Source organism: Anomaloglossus baeobatrachus, chromosome 3 (assembly GCF_048569485.1).
Source record: "Anomaloglossus baeobatrachus isolate aAnoBae1 chromosome 3, aAnoBae1.hap1, whole genome shotgun sequence".
In the NCBI taxonomy this organism is placed as follows: Eukaryota; Metazoa; Chordata; class Amphibia; order Anura; family Aromobatidae; genus Anomaloglossus; species Anomaloglossus baeobatrachus.
The window spans coordinates 284,057,616-284,076,290 of record NC_134355.1 but is presented as its reverse complement, the minus strand read 5'-3'; the positions used below and the strand labels follow the sequence as shown (position 1 = coordinate 284,076,290).

Genomic DNA, 18,675 nt, shown 5'->3' with positions numbered 1-18,675 from the left:
TTCCATGTGCAGTTTCGTAATGTCCTCCGCTAACTTGGTGAAAACGCAGCACGTCACCATTGTGTTCCGCATCTCAGATGTGAAACCACCCACGCGTTACCTTTATTATTCAGGTTGGCGCGATTACTGTAATACAAGTTTTATGACTTACTAATTTTTCACAATATTAGCACGTTTATTGGAAAACAAACAATATTACTAATCGACACAGCACAAACAAGCAAAAGTACTAGAAGATGAAAAAAGTGAGACATTGGCAGTTCGTATATTTTTAGCACAGCTACACAGTGCTGGGCAAAGGTTGGCAGTGGGGCACTGTGGCTGGCAGTGGGGCACTATGGCTGGCAGCGGGGCACTATGGCTGGCAGTGCTGGAGGCACTGGGGTATATACAACCTTCTATCATAAAAGATAAAATAAGGAACCCACAAGAACTGCAAACACTCTTCATGCTCGTCCCTGTCTACATTGCAGCGTCTTCCTCTTTCTAAGCAGCCATTACTGGCTACCCAGCTGTGCACCCCTCCAGCTTCGCGCTCGCACTAGGTTTGTCCATCACTGCGCGCCGTAGCAGTCTGTTTACTATGTGGATATCGCGCTGTTCGCTGCTCCGGTCCCTAGTGCACAATACTCTCCGTGCAGCCTCGCACCGTGACGTCATCAGTGGGTCGTACAGAGTGACTTTTCGTGCCCCCTCTATGGAGTGTGTCCCTCCGTGTATCCTGCCCCAGCCCGGTAATCGAGCCTCGGAGCTCGGCGGAGACCCTGAGGACGCAGCAACGCGGGTGAAAGCAGGTGCGAGCTGCGCGTGTTATTAGTGCGAGCAGAGTGTCAGTGTGACGTAAGGGTCACGTGAGCTGCACATTGGCTGCTCACTGAGCTGTGCTCACTGCTGCCACCTCCTGTCCGCAGTCCTCCACAGCAATGCACATTAGGCTTCTGATTTCTACACCTTCTTTTCATGAAGGAATGTTTTTTGCAGGTTTTTTTTCCAGATTTTGCACCCCCTGAATGTGCCCTCAGACCCTGGCCTCTGCCTGATGGAGGAGCAGACAGTGTTTACAGTCAAGAAGCCCTAATAAGAATGCCGCACACAGCGCTTAGATTTAAAGGCGTCCTTATTAGTGCACAAATTAATAACCGGAATCTTTAATGACCTGCTCTACTCTCCATCTCCAGCCTCAGATTCTATTCCATGCAGAATAGTTTCTCTTCCACCTTGACTGAAATCAGTGGGCTGTGATTGGCTGCAGCGGTCACATACCATGGCTTTTATCAGGAGCACACAGAGGACATAGTGGTGAGGGCAGTGGAAGTAGATTTTTTCCTACAGGGGTTTTCCACTACTTTGATGACCCCTTGTTGGAAACCAGAGTAAAATAGAAATAGTTTACACTTCCTACATCAGCACCGCCCAGCGATGTCCGTGTCCTACAGGTCATGTGACTTTGTCATGTGAACGCTGCAGCCAATCAGTTAATATTCCATCAGAGCAAAGTGAAGGATTAGCTGCAGTGCTTGTGTCATACAGTCACAATGGCGCCGACATCACTGCAGGAATGAGTATAAGCTTTCGTCATTTTACTATTTATGAAGGGGTCGTCCAATTTGTGGGTCCCCCTTGAATTTATGCAGCACCCTGAAGCTGATAATAGGCAACCACTGTGGCAAAAGGCACAAGTATGCTGCCATATTTTGTTTGGTTCTCCTGCCTCTTTCCTATACACCAGTAGACATTGGTGTACAGACAACGGACTGTAACAATTTTATATACTATAGATCACTCTCTGCTTCCAAATGTGAACACATCCAGCTTAGTTAGGGGCAGACAAGCCTCAGGATGGGGAGGCTGCAGGAAGGCAATGCTGCCCATTGAAATGTGTTAGAAAAGGATGGGAAAACGAGTATTTTAAATACCGCGCCAACGACCACTCATGGAGATGACATTAACGTAGCTTTATTTCATGCTCAGGTCTACGCGTTTCAGGAGGCTCTGCTCCCTTCCTCAGGGCAATACAAGCACAAGATACATCAAAATTTTGATGTATCTTGTGCTCGTATTGTCCTGAGGAAGGGAGCAGAGCCTCCTGAAACGCGTAGACCTGAGCATGAAATAAAGCTACGTTAATGTCATCATCTGCATGAGTGGTCGTTGGCGCGGTATTTAAAATACCCGTTTTCCCATCCTTTTCTACTTCATCTGAGGGGTTACTGCTGCCGCTGACCTATTGCCTATGCTTGTATAGTGGTTGTGACTTTCACAACTCTACTTGGTGAGTAACCTACGTGCATTTCACCCTATATTTTTTTGGGGTAAGACCATATTGCGCTCTCTTTCCACAGTTTATCTCATTGAAATGTGTTGGTATTTCCCATAAACAGTATTCCATATTCAGTAAGTAATGGCAAGGTCGAGTTGTTGGCCCCCACTGATCCTGAGAGTAGGTGAGGAAGAGAAAAGAGTATACTACTGAACCGGGATCACTAAACAGATATATAATGATTAGTGATGAGGAAGTATTACCATGATCGGGTGCTCAGAAGGGCGCAACTCATGTATCAAGTATATTGGAAGTCAATTGGAAAGAGCTTTCAGAAAATTAGTGGAGTTCCCATTGACTTCCATTATACTCGGTACACAAGTTGAGCCCGTCTGACTGTCCGACTGCTGGTTACGAGAATCGAGCATCTAAGCATGGAAGTGTTCGCTCACCACTAATAATGATGGGCGAGCAGTAGTGATGAGTGATCGTGCTCGGCAATGCTTGTTATTTGATCAAGCATAGGGGTGCCTGGGTACCCACGGAGCTTGGCCAAGTATCACACAGGTGCTCGGATATTTCGTCTGTGAAACAATGACCACAATGCACAGGCTCACTTTACTGCATGATGTGTGCAGGCACCCAGGGAGAGCCAGATATGGTCTCTGAATGGCTCTCCCCGGAGATAAAACAATATTCTCGGACGTAGTGTGGCCAAAAAAATAAACAAACAAAAGGTGTCCTCCCTCAAGACATGCTCTGTTTATGCCTTTATGTGGGAGGAGAGCCGAACTGCCCAATCATTGAGTTTCCATATGCTTGTTACTCAAGACGAGTGTAATGGAAGTCAATGACTGGCCAGTTCGGCTCTCCGCCCACATAAATCCATAAACAGAGCATTTCTGGAGGAGTGAGGGTGTTTTAATTTAACTTTTTTGGGGACACATTGAAATGTTGGTTTTGCCCCCCCCAATGAGTCTGCACACAGCTCTCACTGACGTACCGGCTCGCATCATTCAGTGATATTAACCTGTGCTTTGTTCAGTGTTTTACTAATGACACATCTGATCACCCGCGATACTTGGCCGAGTGCCAAGCATGCTCGCTCAACACTAGTAGCTACCACTTTACAATGAGCAGAGCTGTGCTATTAATCTCTGTTCAATATTTGCTGATTGATGGAGGTGCTGGGTGTAAAGGGTGCTTTACACGCTGCAACATCGCTAGCGAACCCGTTAGCGATGTAACATGCCAGATCGCACATATGATTTTCCGAGATCGCACATGTGACCGGCGCTACACAAAATGACCTATGTGCGATCTCGGCAAATCTTATCTGCGATCTGGCGTGTCACATCGCTAACGAGATCGCTACCGATGTCGCAGCGTGTAAAGCACCCTTTAGACCCTGATAGATCTGATATTGATGACTTTTCCTGAGGATAGATTACTAATATTATCGGATAAGCTCTTTAAGTGATGGCCTATCCTAGCACTATCCTATGCCATTACTTACTGATGAACTGAGAGTGTATTGTAATGCACAGAGCGGCTTTGTCCTATAGGAGAGCCGTTGTTTGTAGCAGCTCTCTGCTGTGGCCTATTGAGGGATTTTTAGCAGGAGAACACCGAATCTTCTCCATTCACATACCAGACCATGGCCTTTGAAAGTGGGTTATGTATGTGATACAACTGGGTGCTCTCTGCTCCTATAAGGCCATGTGTGCACTTTTCGTTCAATTCCGCAGCGTGTAAGTCACTGCCTGTGCGTCTCAGAACGCAGCCGAAAAAGCTATGTTCTGAGAAGCATTCGGCAGAACACAACGTGCGCACATTTCTGGAGAATTCATGTGTTCTGGATGCTTTATCTGCCATAGACAGAGTGGGAAAAGCATCCAGAACACACATTTTTGACAGTGTGGTCCCACTCGGCTCTGCAGCATCCCCATAGACTTGCAGCAGAGCCGAGTGGGACCGCACTGTCAAAAAGAGTATGGCTGGCTGTGAGACTGAGCCGCGCGACCAAAATGAACTCGGATGAACTTCACCTGACTTCATTGTGATTGCGCGGCTCTGTGCGTGTGCTGCGGCTTGATTTGCGGTCACACGTGAAGGACTCACCTGTGATCGCAAATTCCCTGAGTGACTGCAGTGAGCCGGGCGATCAGCTGTGCTGACACTCAGGTTACTTGCGGCCATAGCTGCAGTCCTCCACCGGAGAGCGGTGGCCGTGAGTAACCTCAGTGACAGCACAGCTGATCGCGCTACTCACTTCAGTTGCTGCATGGAGCTGACAGGAGCGGCGGTGTTCTATTGCCGCTCCTGTCAGTTTCTGATGTAGCAGAGCTGAAAGCGTCGTGGGACTTTGCGTGGATTATGTCGGACCTGGAGGTGTTTTTAAGGGGTTATTAAAGTGGTGAAATAGGGTGTTTTTTTGTCTTTCATTCCAAATAAAGGTTTTTTTGGATGTGTGTGTTTATTTTCTTTAACCTACAGGTTAATCATGGAAGGTATCTCGGGGAGACGTCTGTCATGATTAACCTAGGACTTAGTGGCAGCTATGGGCTGCTGCCATTAACTCCTTATTACCCCGTTTGCCACCGCACCAGGGCAATTCAGGATGAGCCGGGTAGAGTCCCAGGACTGTCGCATCTAATGGATGCGGCAATTCCGGGCGGCTGCTGGCTGATATTGTTAGGCTGGTGGGCTCCCCATAACGTGGAGCTCCCCATCCTGAGAAAACCAGCCTTCAGCCGTGTGGCTTTACCCTGGCTGGTATCCAAATTGGGGGGGACCGCATGTCGGTTTTCTTTCAATTATTTATTCATTTTTTTTTACTGCTCGATGTAGACACGCCCACCGGCGGCTGTGATTGGTTGCAGTGAGACAGCTGTCACTCAGCGTGAGGACGTGTCTGACTGCAACCAATCATAGGCGCCAGAGGGCGGGGGAAGCAGGGAATACGTAATGAATTAATGAGCAGCCGGCATTTTCAAAAGAGAAGAAGCCGTCACAGTGTGAACGCCGTGCAGCGCCGCGTCGGTGATCGTGGATCGGTGAGTATGAGAGAGGGGGTGGGAGGGAGAGACAGACATAGACAGAGACAGAGAGAGAGAGAGACGAAAAACCTTTTGTTATGTTAAAAAAACATGTGGGTCGCAACAATAATGCAATGCAAGCGCACTGCTTCACATTTTGGCAGCGATTTTCTACAACTTATTGATTTTAATGGATGTAGAACACTGCCAAAATGGCAAAAACAATTGACATGTTGCTTCTTCAAACGCATGGGTTTTTGACAAATTTTTGACAATCAAAACGCTGCGTGTCAAAAAGCATAGTGCGCAGAGATTTTGCATGATTCTCATAGACTTTGCTGGGGTATCAGAATGCATGCATTTTGTCAATGACACAGTGCAGTTATAAACGCAGCCAAAACGCAGAAAAAAACGCAAAGTGCGCACATAGCCTAAGGGCTCATGCGCACGTAACTGCTGAATATTCTGCAGCGATTTGACAGCACGTGCGCTTCAAATCGCTGCAGAAACACTGCATAATGGATGCAGTTTTTTTGTAGTAAAAAGCCAAACTCACGGATTTGGGTCAAAATTTTAGCACCCAAATCGCTGCTTTCAAAAATGCAACATGCGCACGTATCATGCACAATCTTCATAGATTGTGCTGGGGACGCAGGACGCATGCATTCACGCTGCAGTGCAATACACACTTAAATGCATGTAAGTACGCAACGTGCGTATGAGCCCTAAAGCTACTTTATATTTGACATCTCTTGGCTTTGTTTTGCCATTGAAAGAAATAGGAGATGGTTTATGGGCAGATTTCTGCATGCGATATGTGCTAAATGTATGGGAAAAAAGTTGTGTAAATATATCCTAAAACAAAGTCCATATGGATTTCATGGTATAGAAGAATATATCCTGTAAGAGCCTGACACAAATACAAAAACACAGGTTTTTTTTACAATTTGCTACCGTATGATGTTTTGTAGGACCCCATTCACCTGCAGTGTTCTCCACATTGTTGCAAATTCTGCTACAATTACTCTGTGTGCACTGTGTGTGAACCCTGCACAATGTATTACACATTCCTATTATATTGCTTTTATGCTCATTTTTTATTCTTTTTTTTTGTAGCCTCAGAAAATGAAGCTGCAGAGAGAAATCGGCAAAAGAGAAAAAGGAGAATCAAGCAAAAGAGAACATCTTCCCATAAGACAAAGCCAGAATCTGTGGAAAGTTTGTTAACGGAGCTGCCATTTGCACATGCGGACATTTGTTCTTTGTTTGAAAGTAAGTATGTTTTGTGACTTTTGAGCAGCTGATCCCTATGCAGGTTATTTAGGAAGACAAAACCTGTTGAGGATCCTTAAAGTACGGTACATCTAAGGCTAGGTTCACATTTCCGTTGTTTTGCATCAGTCACATGTGTTGCTTTACGCTTGTGACTGATGCGTTGTACAACGGATGACAAGAATTGGAATTCACTGTCACGAGAAAGCGGATTCCGTTGTAAAACGAGTGATCGTTCACAATAGCCGGCCGCCGGATTTAGAGAGCGAACAGCTGATCTCCCAGCGGCCGGCTTCTGTGAACGATCAGTCGGTCTCAAAATCCGGCGGCCGGGAGATCAGCTGATCGCTCTCATAAGCCGGCCGCCGGCTTCTGTGAGCGATCAGCTGATCTCCCGGCCGCCGGCTTTTGTGACCGACTCATCGCTCTAAAAAGCCGGCAGCCGGGAGATCAGCTGATTGCTCATAGAAGGCTGCTGCCGGGCGATCAGCTGATCGTTCGGCCGCTGAGAGAGAGCATGCGCAGCGAAATCAAAAGGATTCCGCTGCTCAAAAAAACGTTACAAGCTGCGTTCCTGACGCCCGACGGTCAGTCGTTCCAGGGCATCAGTCACAATCCGCCGCTCATACAAGTCTATGGGAAACAACGGAATCCGCCAAACGGATTGCGTTGTTTATCAGAGTGGCGGATTGTAACTGATAATAAACAACGGAAATGTGAACCTAGCCTAACACGTGCTTAGGGATGACTGTCCTGATCTTAGTTTAGGGAGAGGTCAGTCCACATTGCCCTCTGCAATACACAACACAGGTGTGATCAGCAGCACGCTGAGTGTATCAGATGTCAGGTTCTTGTTAACCCCATAGTGACGGAACTAAAGGCCCTGTCACACACAGAGATAAATCTGCGGCAGATCTGTGGTTGCAGTGAAATTGTGGACAATCAGTGCCAGGTTTGTGGCTGTGTACAAATGGAACAATATGTCCATGATTTCACTGCAACCACAGATCTGCCAAAGATTTATCTCTGTGTGTGACGGGGCCTTTATTGTCACCTTAATACCAGACCAAATTTTGCAATTCTGACCAGTGTCACTTCATGAGGTTATAACTCTGGAACGCTTCAACGGAGCCCAGTGATTCTGAGATTGTTTTTTGTTACATATTGGACTTCATGTTAGTACCGAATTTCGGACAATATTTTTTGAGTTTATTTATGAAAAAAATTGAATTTTGGCAAAATGTTTTAAAATTCAGCAATTTTCAACTTTTGAATTTTTATACCGTTAAACCAGAGAGTTCTGTGACACAATATAGTTAATAAATAACATTTCCCACTTGTCTACTTTACATAAGCACAATTTTGGAAACAATTTTTTTTTTCTTAGGAAGTTAGAAGAGTTCAAAGTTTATCAGCAATTTCTCATCTTTACATCAAAATTTACAAAACCATTTTTTAGGGACCACATCACATTTGAAGTGACTTTGAGAGGCTGAGGTGACAGAAAACACCCAAAAGTGACACCATTCTAAAAACTGCACCCCCCTAAGTACTCAAAACCACATCCAAGAATTTTATTAACCCTTCAGAGGCTTCACAGGAACTAAAGCAATGTGGAATGAAAAAAAGCAAAAAATAAAATTGTACCTAAAAATGTTGCTCTACCCCAAATTTATTCACTTTTAGAATTAATAACACAATAAAATGAACCCCAAAACCTGTTACCCACTTTCTTATGAATACGCCCATATGCCACATGTGGTCAGAAACCTCTGTTTGGACAAATGGGAGGACTCAAAACAGAAGGAGCAATATTTCAATTTTGGAAAGCAAATTTGGCTGAAGTAGATTGCAGGCACCATATTGCATTTACAGGTCTGCTAAGATACCTAAAGAGCAGAAACCCCTCTCAAATGACACCATTTTGGAAACTAGACCTCTCAAGGCTTCTATCTAGGGGTATAGTGAGCATTTTGAACCCACAGGTACTTCGCAGATTTTGATAACGTTACGTTGTCATATTGAAAATTTTCATTTTTTTCTCAAAGATATTGCTTTAGCATAAATTTTCTCACTTTTTCAAGAGGTAATTCCAAAAATTGGACCCCAATGTTTTTTACCCATTTTCTTATGAGCATGGTGATACCTAAATGTGGTCAGAAACCTTTTGTTTGGACAAATGGGAGGGCTTGGAACGGAAGGAGCAATATTTGATTTTGGAAAGGAAATTTGGCTGAAAATGATTGCGGGCACCATGTCGCATTTGTAGGGCCCCTAAGGTATGTAAACAGTAGAAACGCCCCACAAGTAACCCCATTTTGGAAACTAGGCCCATCAAGGAATTTACCTAGATGTTTGGTGAGTACCCTGAACCTCCAGGTGCTTTACAGAATTTTATAACGTTGAGCCATGAAAATAAGTTTTGTTTTTTTTACCACAAAATTGTTACTTCAACCAGGTAACTTTTATTCTCACAAGGGTAACAGTAAAAAAAATCACCATAAAATTTATTGTGCAGTTTCTCCTGAGTTTGGCAATACCTAATATGTGGTGGAAATCAACTGTTTGGGCACACGGCAGGGCTCGGAAGGGTAGGAGTGCCATTTGACTGCAAAATTGGCTGGAATCAATATCGGACACTATGTTGCGTTTGGAGAGCCCCTGAGGTGCCTATACAGTGAAGCTCCCCAACATGTGGCCACATTTTGGAAAATAGGCCCCTCAAGGAATTTATCTAGATGTTTTGTGAGTACCCTGAACCCCCAGGTGCTTCACAGAATTTTATAACGTTAAGCCGTGAAAATAAAAAAAAAAAATTACCACAAAGTTGTTAGTTCAACCAGGTAGCTTTTTTTCACAAAGGTAACAGGAAAAAATGCACCATCAAATTTATTGTGCAATTTCTCCTGAGTTTGCTGATACATCATATGTGGTGGAAATCAACTGTTTGGGTGCACGGCAGGGCTCGGAAGGAAAGGTGCGCCATTTGACTGCAAAATTGGCAGGAATCATTAGCGAATGCCATGTTGCGTTTGGAGACCCCCTGAGGTGCCTAAACAGTGGAGCTCCCCCACAAGTGACCCCATTCTGGAAACTAGACCCTTCAAGGATTTTATCTAGGGGTATAGTGTGCATTTGAACCCACAGATACTTCATAGTATTTGATAACCTTAGGTAGTCATATTGAAAATTTTAATTTTTTTCAGAAAAATGTTGCTTTAGCACCAAATTCCTCACTTTTTCAAGACGAAATACCAAAAAATGGAGCACACAGTTTGTTATCCAATTTCTTATGAGCGCAGTGATACCCCATATGTGGCGAAAAAAGCTCTGTTTGGACACACAGTAGGGCTCGGAACAGAAGGAGCATGATTTGAATTTTGTAAATGTTGAAATAAATTGTGGGCACCATGTCGCATTTGCAGGGCCCCTAGGTCACCTATACAGCAGAAACCCCCACAAGTGACCCCATTTTGGAAACTAGACCCTTCAAGTACTTCACAAAAATGTTGCTGTAGCGCTAAATTTCTCACTTTTAGGCTATGTGCCCACAATCTGGCGACACTGTGTCTAGGACGCAGTGCCAGCCCTCCTGCAGAGATGTGAGTGTTGTCCACGGGAGAACGCAGCTACCTGTGTATACAATCCGGGTTCAGGCCGCTGCAGAATTTATTCTCCCTCCGAAGAACACTTTATTCTCCGCAGCATAAATTGACATGCTGCTGTTCAGTAAGCCGTACCGCAGGTCAGTTTATGCTGCAGAGAAAAGAAGTGACGTGGGCAGGAGATTTCTAAAAATCCTTTCACTGTGCTTGTACTGCACAACGCAGCGTTATTTACGCAGTGAAAACCCTATGTATCCAAAATGCTGCAAATTCTGATTGTAAGCACATAGCCTAAAAAGCTAGGATGGATGGATGGATAGACGTCTAACACATATGTAATGTCCTACCCCCTGCATATTCTAAGCTATTCATTATGTTTAGCCTTGTATTTATACCAAATATAAATAAATAATTAAAAAAAAAAGAAAAACGATGTGGGGTCCCCCCCCCATTTTTAATAGCCAGCTGGAGTAAAGCAGACGGTTGCAGCCTGTAGACCACAGCTGGCAGCTTCACCTTGGCTGGTGATGCAATTTGGAGGTCACCCCAAGCTGTTTTTTTATAATTATTTATAAATAATTAAAAAAAAATGTGGGGTCCCCCTCAAATTGGATTACCAGCCAAGGTAAAGCAGACAGCTGTGGTCTGGTATTATCAGGGTGGGAAGGGCCATAGTTATTTGGCCTTTCCCAGCCTAAAAATAGCAGGCCGCAGCCGCCCCAGAAGTAGCGCATCCATTAGATGCGCCAATCCTGGCTTTTCGCCCCAGCTCATCCCGCTGCCCTGGAGCGGTGGCAAATGGGGTAATAAATGGAGTTGATACCAGATTTGTAATGTCACCTGGCATCAAGCCAAGAGGTTAGAGATGTTACGGCGTCTAAACAGATACCTGACATCACTAACCCAGTCAGTAATAGAAAAAAATAAAGACGACAAAAAAATTTCATTTGAAAAAACACTCCCCAAAACATTCCCTCTTTCACCAATTTATTGAATATAAAAAAATTTCGGTCCGCCATAATCCATTTTGGAGGTCCCACGACGACTCTGGACCTTCTAGAATATGGGGGGCACGCTCAGGGAACGTATCCCCCTTTTTCTGGAAAAGCAGGCCCTCCATATGAGGAGTGTGGCTGCAGATTACTGCACTCACACTCCCTCGGTCCACAGTACAACAGTTTCAGCAGCAGTGAGCTTTCAAGGAGCCAGCTGACAGCCGCTGTCTGCACCTGTGCCGCCAGCGTTTCTGAAGGAGGAGGGATCGTGGGGACCAGAGCAACAGCAGGTACCAGGGAGACCAGGGGGTAGGGGGGGGTGACGGAGGGTGACCTGGCAGGACTTGGGGACGACTTTTCTGTCGCATGTGACATGTCACATGCGACAGAAATGAGGGAAGGAGGATGAATGCGGCCCGCGTGCTACTGTGCGCGCCACCATCTTGCATGTTCCGGAGTGGGGGGGCTCTGGAGAACCGGAGAGGGGCTTCGGGGGACCAGAGAACTCCGGTGTACCGGAGGAGGGCTCAGGGGGAGGACATTTCTCTCCGATGTGAAATTTTTGATCATTTCAGATCAGAGGGGAATTAATGCAGAGCCGGCTCCCTGGCTTTGATGTGGGTTCAATAAAGATGAAGACTGCACCTCTACTAATTTGATAATAGTATAATACTATAAGCATGCTGAAAAATGCAATTTGCTAACTGGAAAGTGAAAATATGAATAATGATATGCATACCTGCCAAGAATATTTGGAGAAAAGAGATATTTAGCAATCGCATTGATCAATGTAACCGAGCCCCAATACCTCGCCAAGGTATGTCTCTATATTGGGGTCCCTAGCTCTGTGACCCTAACTATGTGTCATCTCATTGCAATTAAAAACTATTGTGTGTGAAGAGGGGTAACCAAGGACTTACTTATATAGGAGATTGAAAAAACATGGCCGAAAGGGGCGGAGCTGTGTTCACATTCAGAAAAATTCATAATACTACACTGTGTGCAGAATTATTAGGCAAATGAGTATTTTGATCACATGATACTTTTTATACATGTTGTCCTACTCCAAGCTGTATAGGCTTGAGAGCCAACTACCGATTAAGTAAGTCAGGTGATGTGCATCTCTATAATGAGGAGGGGTGGGGTGTAATGACATCAACACCCTATATAAGGTGTGCTTAATTATTAGGCAACTTCCTTTCCTTTGGCAAAATGGGTCAGAAGAGAGATTTGACGGGGACTGAAAAGTCCAATATTGTGAGATGTCTTGCAGAGGGATGCAGCAGTCTTGAAATTGCCAAACTTTTGAAGCGTGCTCACCGAACAATCAAGCGTTTCATGGCAAATAGCCAACAGGGTCGCAAGAAGCGTGTTGGGCAAAAAAGACGCAAAATAACTGCCCATGAATTGAGGAAAATCAAGCGTGAAGCTGCCAAGATGCCAATTGCCACCAGTTTAGCCATATTTCAGAGCTTCAATGTTACTGGAGTATCAAAAAGCACAAGGTGTGCCATACTCAGGGACATGGCCAAGGTAAGGAAGGCTGAAAAACGACCACCTTTGAACAAGAAACATAAGATAAAACGTCAAGACTGGGCCAAGAAATATCTTAAGACTGATTTTTCAAAGGTTTTATGGACTGATGAAATGAGTGACTTTTGATGTGCCAGATGGATGGGCCAGAGGCTGGATCAGTAAAGGGCAGAAAGCTCCACTCCGACTCAGATGCCAGCAAGGTGAAGGTGGGGTACTGGTATGGGCTGGTATCATCAAAGATTAACTTGTGGGACCTTTTTGGTGTGAGGATGGAGTGAAGATCAACTCCCAGACCTACGGCCAGTTTCTCGAAGACAACTTCTTCAAGCAATGGTACAGGAAGAAGTCGGTATCGTTCAAGAAAAACATGATTTTCATGCAGGACAATGTTCCATCACATGCATCCAACTACTCCACAGCGTGGCGGGCCAGTAAAGGTCTAAAAGATGAAAAAATAATGACATGGCCTCCTTGTTCACCTGATCTGAACCCCATAGAGAACCTGTGGTTCATCATAAAATGTAAGATCTACATGTAGGGAAAACAGTACACCTCTCGGAACAGTGTCTGGGAGGCTGTGGTGACTGCTGCACGCAATGTTGATCGTAAACAGATCAAGCATGTTAGAATCTATGGATGGTAGGCTGTTGAGTGTCATCATAAAGAAAGGTTGCTATATTGGTTACTAATTTTTTGGGGTTTTGTTTTTACATGTCAGAAATGTTTATTTCTAAATTTTGTGCCGTTATATTGGTTTACCTGGTGAAAATAAACAAGTGAGATGGGAATATATTTGGTTTTTATTAAGTTGCCTAATAGTTATGCACAGTAATAGTTACCTGCAAAAACAGATATCCTTATAAGATAGCCAAATCTAAAAAAAAAACCCACTCCAACTTCCAAAAAATATTAAGCTTTGATATTTATGAGTCTTTTGCTGGGTTGATTGAGAACATAGTTGCTGATCAATAATAAATAAAATCCTCTAAAATACAACTTGCCTAATAATTGTACACACGGTGTAAAAAGGATAACTGAAGTGAGCACCAATGTGTATATTGGCTTGCACTCTGTATGTGTGTGTGTGTGTGTGCGTGCGTGCGTGCGTGTGTGTGTGTGTGTATGTATGTATGTATGTATATATATATATATATATATATATATATGTATATATATATATGTATATATATATATATATATATATATATATATATATATATATATATATATATATATATATATATATATATATATATATATATATATACAAAACAAGAAAGCCAGCTGAGACACCATCACATTTTTCTCAACGCTGGCAGGACACTAGCCAGGTCTTTCACCGGGAAGGAACAACCACGGGAAGGGCAGTCTCCAGTCAAGGAGACCACCTATGCCAAACATGGTATCCATCCACAGACCGCTGTTTCGGGGTATTTTCCCTTCATCAGTGTGGAGTAGGAAACTGGCTAGTGGGAGCAGTGCCTAGTAGAAGACTACATAAGCAAGGATGGTTGACCTTAGGGAGATCAACATCCAACACCGCGGAGACACCATCACGTGTTTCTCAACGCAGTGATTCTAGAGCAATGCCCCCTGGGAAATATTCAAAACAAGAAAGCCAGCGGAGACACCATCACTGTGATGGTGTCTCCGCTGGCTTTCTTGTTTTGAATATTTCCCAGGGGGCATTGCTCTAGAATCACTGCGTTGAGAAACACGTGATGGTGTCTCCGCGGTGTTGGATGTTGATCTCCCTAAGGTCAACCATCCTTGCTTATATATATACATGCACACAGATTGGTGCTCACTTCAGTTATCCTTTTTAGTTTGATGTGGGTTCAGTAATTGAAACCATATCTTTGCCGGCAGATGATGGCTGTGATCTTCAGATATCATCTGCCTCTAACAGCTGCACGTGGAGCAAATATCCACCTGAAGCTGTTAACTTGTTAAATGTCGCTGTCAATCTCTGACAGTGATATTTACAGTATGCCGGGAGGCGGGTGCATCATTCTGTGCACCTATCAGCACCCCTATGATTTGATTGCTGGATTCCGATGGGTTGCAATGACAACCGGAGATCTGCTAATGACCCTTGTGCTTGTGAATGCCATTTTCTGGCTGATGTTCATATCATAGGAGACTGTGATTTTTGCGATACACAGCAATAATGTAGTATTACTGTATATACCATAGTACAAGTCATCAGATGATGGCAGGTTCAAGTCTCATAAGGGGACTAACAAGTACAGTGAAAAAAAAAAGTTTAAAAAATGTGGAAAAAAAAGTTAAAAATACCTACCTTTTCCCCCATATAAATAAATACGCATATGAAATATCGCTGCATTCGTAAAAGTCCATTCTATCAACATGTAAAATTAACATTTTCATTCTTAGAACGTTGTATGTTTACCTGTATTTTTTGTTACAACTCCGTTTTTTGGTGTTTTTTTGTCTGCTATCTTGCTTTATTGCAAGTTGGGGCGCAGCCCTCGTTATACTGAGGCTGAACAACCAATTGCTTCCCACTTGGCTGTGTATTTAATCTGAGACCCAGCTGACCTCTTGTTACCATTCACATTGGAGTTTTGATAGACACAAGTCAGTTATATATAACTAGAAGGTGGCCCGATTCTAACGCATCGGGTATTCTAGAATTTATTGTGTAGTTAATGTATGATTTTTGTTATACAGTGCCTACAAGTAGTATTCAACCCCCTCCAGATTTAGCAGGTTTACACATTTGGAATTAACTTGGCATTGTGACATTTGGACTGTAGATCAGCCTGTAAGTGTGAAATGCACTGCAGCAAAAAATAATGTTATTTCTTTTTTTATTTTTTTTAAATTGTGAAAAGTTTATTCAGAGGGTCATTTATTATTCAACCCCTCAAACCACAAGAATTCTGTTTGGTTCCCCTAAAGTATTAAGAAGTATTTCAGGCACAAAGAACAATGAGCTTCACATGTTTGGATTAATTATCTCTTTTTCCAGCCTTTTCTGACTAATTAAGACCCTCCCCAAACTTGTGAACAGCACTCATATTTGGTCAACATGGGAAAGACAAAGGAGCATTCCAAGGCCATCAGAGACAAGATCGTGGAAGGTCACAAGGCTGGCAAGGGGTACAAAACCCTTTCCAAGGAGTTGGGCCTACCTGTCTCCAGTGTTGGGAGCATCATCCGGAAGTGGAAGGCTTATGGAACTACTGTTAGCCTTCCACGGCCTGGACAGCCTTTGAAAGTTTCCACCCGTGCCGAGGCCAGGCTTGTCCGAAGAGTCAAGGCTAACCCAAGGACAACAAGGAAGGAGCTCCAGGAAGATCTCATGGCAGTGGGGACATTGGTTTGAGTCAATACCATAAGTAACGTACTCCACCGCAATGGTCTCCGTTCCAGACGAGCCCGTAAGGTACCTTTACTTTCAAAGCGTCATGTCAAGGCTCGTCTACAGTTTGCTCATGATCACTTGGAGGACTCTGAGACAGACTGGTTCAAGGTTCTCTGGTCTAATGAGACCAAGATCGAGATCTTTGGTGCCAACCACACACGTGACGTTTGGAGACTGGATGGCACTGCATACGACTCCAAGAATACCATCCCTACAATCAAGCATGGTGGTGGCAGCATCATGCTGTGGGGCTGTTTCTCAGCCAAGGGGCCTGGCCATCTGGTCCGCATCCATGGGAAGATGGATAGCACGGCCTACCTGGAGATTTTGGCCAAGAACCTCCGCTCCTCCATCAAGGATCTTAAGATGGGTCGTCATTTCATCTTCCAACAAGACAACGACCCAAAGCACACAGCCAAGAAAACCAAGGCTTGGTTCAAGAGGGAAAAAATCAAGGTGTTGCAGTGGCCTAGTCAGTCTCCTGACCTTAACCCAATTGAAAACTTGTGGAAGGAGCTCAAGATTAAAGTCCACATGAGACACCCAAAGAACCTAGATAACTTGGAGAAGATCTGCATGGAGGAGTGGGCCAAGATAACTCCAGAGACCTGTGCCGGCCTGATCAGGTCTTATAAAAGACGATTATTAGCTGTAATTGCAAACAAGGGTTATTCCACAAAATATTAAACCTAGGGGTTGAATAATAATTGACCCACACTTTTATGTTGAAATGTATTAAAATTTAACTGAGCAACATAACTTGTTGGTTTGTAAGATTTATGCATCTGTTAATAAATCCTGCTCTTGTTTGAAGTTTGCAGGCTCTAACTTATTTGCATCTTATCAAACCTGCTAAATCTGCAGGGGGTTGAATACTACTTGTAGGCACTGTAGGTTGGTCTTAAGGCCACGTCACACTAAGCAACATCGCTAGCAACATCACTGCTAAGGAACGACTTTTGTGACGTAGCAGCGATGTTGCTAGTGATGTCGCTGTGTGTGACATCCAGCAACAACCTGGCCCATTCTGCGAGGTCGCTGGTTGTTGCTGAATGTCCTGGACCATTTTTTAGTTGTTGCTCTCCCGCTGTGAAGCACACATTGCTGTGTGTGACAGCGAGAGAGCAACAACTGAATGTGCAGGCAGCAGGAGCCGGCTTCTGCGGATGCTGTGAACCACGGTAAACATCGGGTAACCAAGAAGCCCTTACCTTGGTTACCGGATATTTACATTTGTTACTAGCATCCGCCGCTCTCACGCTGTCAGTGCCGGCTCCCTCTGTGATCTCGTTGGGGTCACGGATTTTGTGATGCACATCCGACCGCTGTAGCGATCTCGTTGTGTGTGTGACTTCTAGGAGCGATTTTGGATCCTTGCAAAAACGTCCAAAATTGCTCCTCATTGACATGGGGGTCCTCTCCCAATTATCGCTGCAGTCGCTTGGGCGAAGTTCATCCTCATCCCTGCGGCAGCACACATCGCTACGTGTGACGCCGAAGGAACGAGGAAACTCTCCTTACCTGCCACACACCAGCAATGAGGAAGGAAGAAGGTGGGTGGGATGTTCGACCCGCTCATCTCCGCCCCTCCACTTTGATTGGGCGGCCGCTTAGTGACGTCGCTGTGATGCCGAGCGAACCACCCCCTTAGAAAGGAGGCGGTTCGCCGGTCACAGCGACGTCGCCGAGCAGGTAAGTACGTGTGACGCTGCTGTAGCGATAATGTTCGCTACGGCAGCGATCTTCACATATCGGCATAACGATAGGGGCGGGTGCTATCACGCTCGCCATCGCTAGCGTCGGCTAGCAATGTCGCAGCGTGTAAAGCCACCCTTACATTATTGCTATCTCTCTGATGGATTTTTTCTTTTTTTCAGCCCAATGATGGTCTGTTTTTTCTTCCATTGATAGCTTATTTGACCACATGTTGTGGGTTTAGAACAAAAGCTTCCAAATGCAAATGCCACATCTGCAATCAGCTCCAGACCTTTTACCTACTTAATTCATGATGGATTAATGAGGGAATAGCCTATGCAGTCCATTAAAGTGCTTTTGATATAATTGTCCAATTACTTTTGGTGCCTTTAAAAATAGGCAGCTACATATTAAAGAGCGGTAATTCTTAAACCCTTACCGAACCCTCAAATTGAAGCTAAGAATATGTACTTAAAAATCCATATCGATTCCATAACTATGTATTGAATATGTTTTGGTAAACAGGTAAAATTTCAAAATTTGTGTCGCTGTCCAAATATTACTGGACCTAACTGACAGCAAAATATGAAAAAAAAGTTTTCGCTCTTAGAAAAAGAAGAAGACAAATTGAGAATAGAAATGTAATTTTTGTTATTGTTATTACAGCATCTACTAGAAGACTTAATAAATGAATATTACATATAATGCAATGGTCTTTCTTTCAGCCACAAAAGCAGTGGACAAAAAAGTGAAAAAGAAAATAAAAAGGCATAAGTTAGAACCTGATGAAGATGGTGATAAAAGTAAAAAGAAAACGAGGCCCAATTATTTTGTATCTCTACCTATTTTGAATGTAAAGGTAATTATTTTACTTATTTTGCTT

General features: G+C 44.1%; 1 protein-coding gene across 2 annotated transcripts in view; it reads left to right on the top strand.

The window, feature by feature from the left end:
* Positions 1-575: 575 nt before the first annotated feature.
* The window catches only part of AKAP7 (A-kinase anchoring protein 7), a 248,447-nt gene continuing 230,347 nt past the window's right edge, over positions 576-18,675 (top strand). For both annotated transcript variants that reach the window (XM_075338271.1, XM_075338272.1), the window contains exons 1-3: positions 576-794; positions 6,415-6,570; positions 18,518-18,651. In XM_075338271.1, the coding sequence (XP_075194386.1) occupies positions 584-794; positions 6,415-6,570; positions 18,518-18,651 (501 nt within the window). In that variant the 5' untranslated portion in view covers positions 576-583. The remainder of the gene's footprint in view (positions 795-6,414; positions 6,571-18,517; positions 18,652-18,675) is intronic.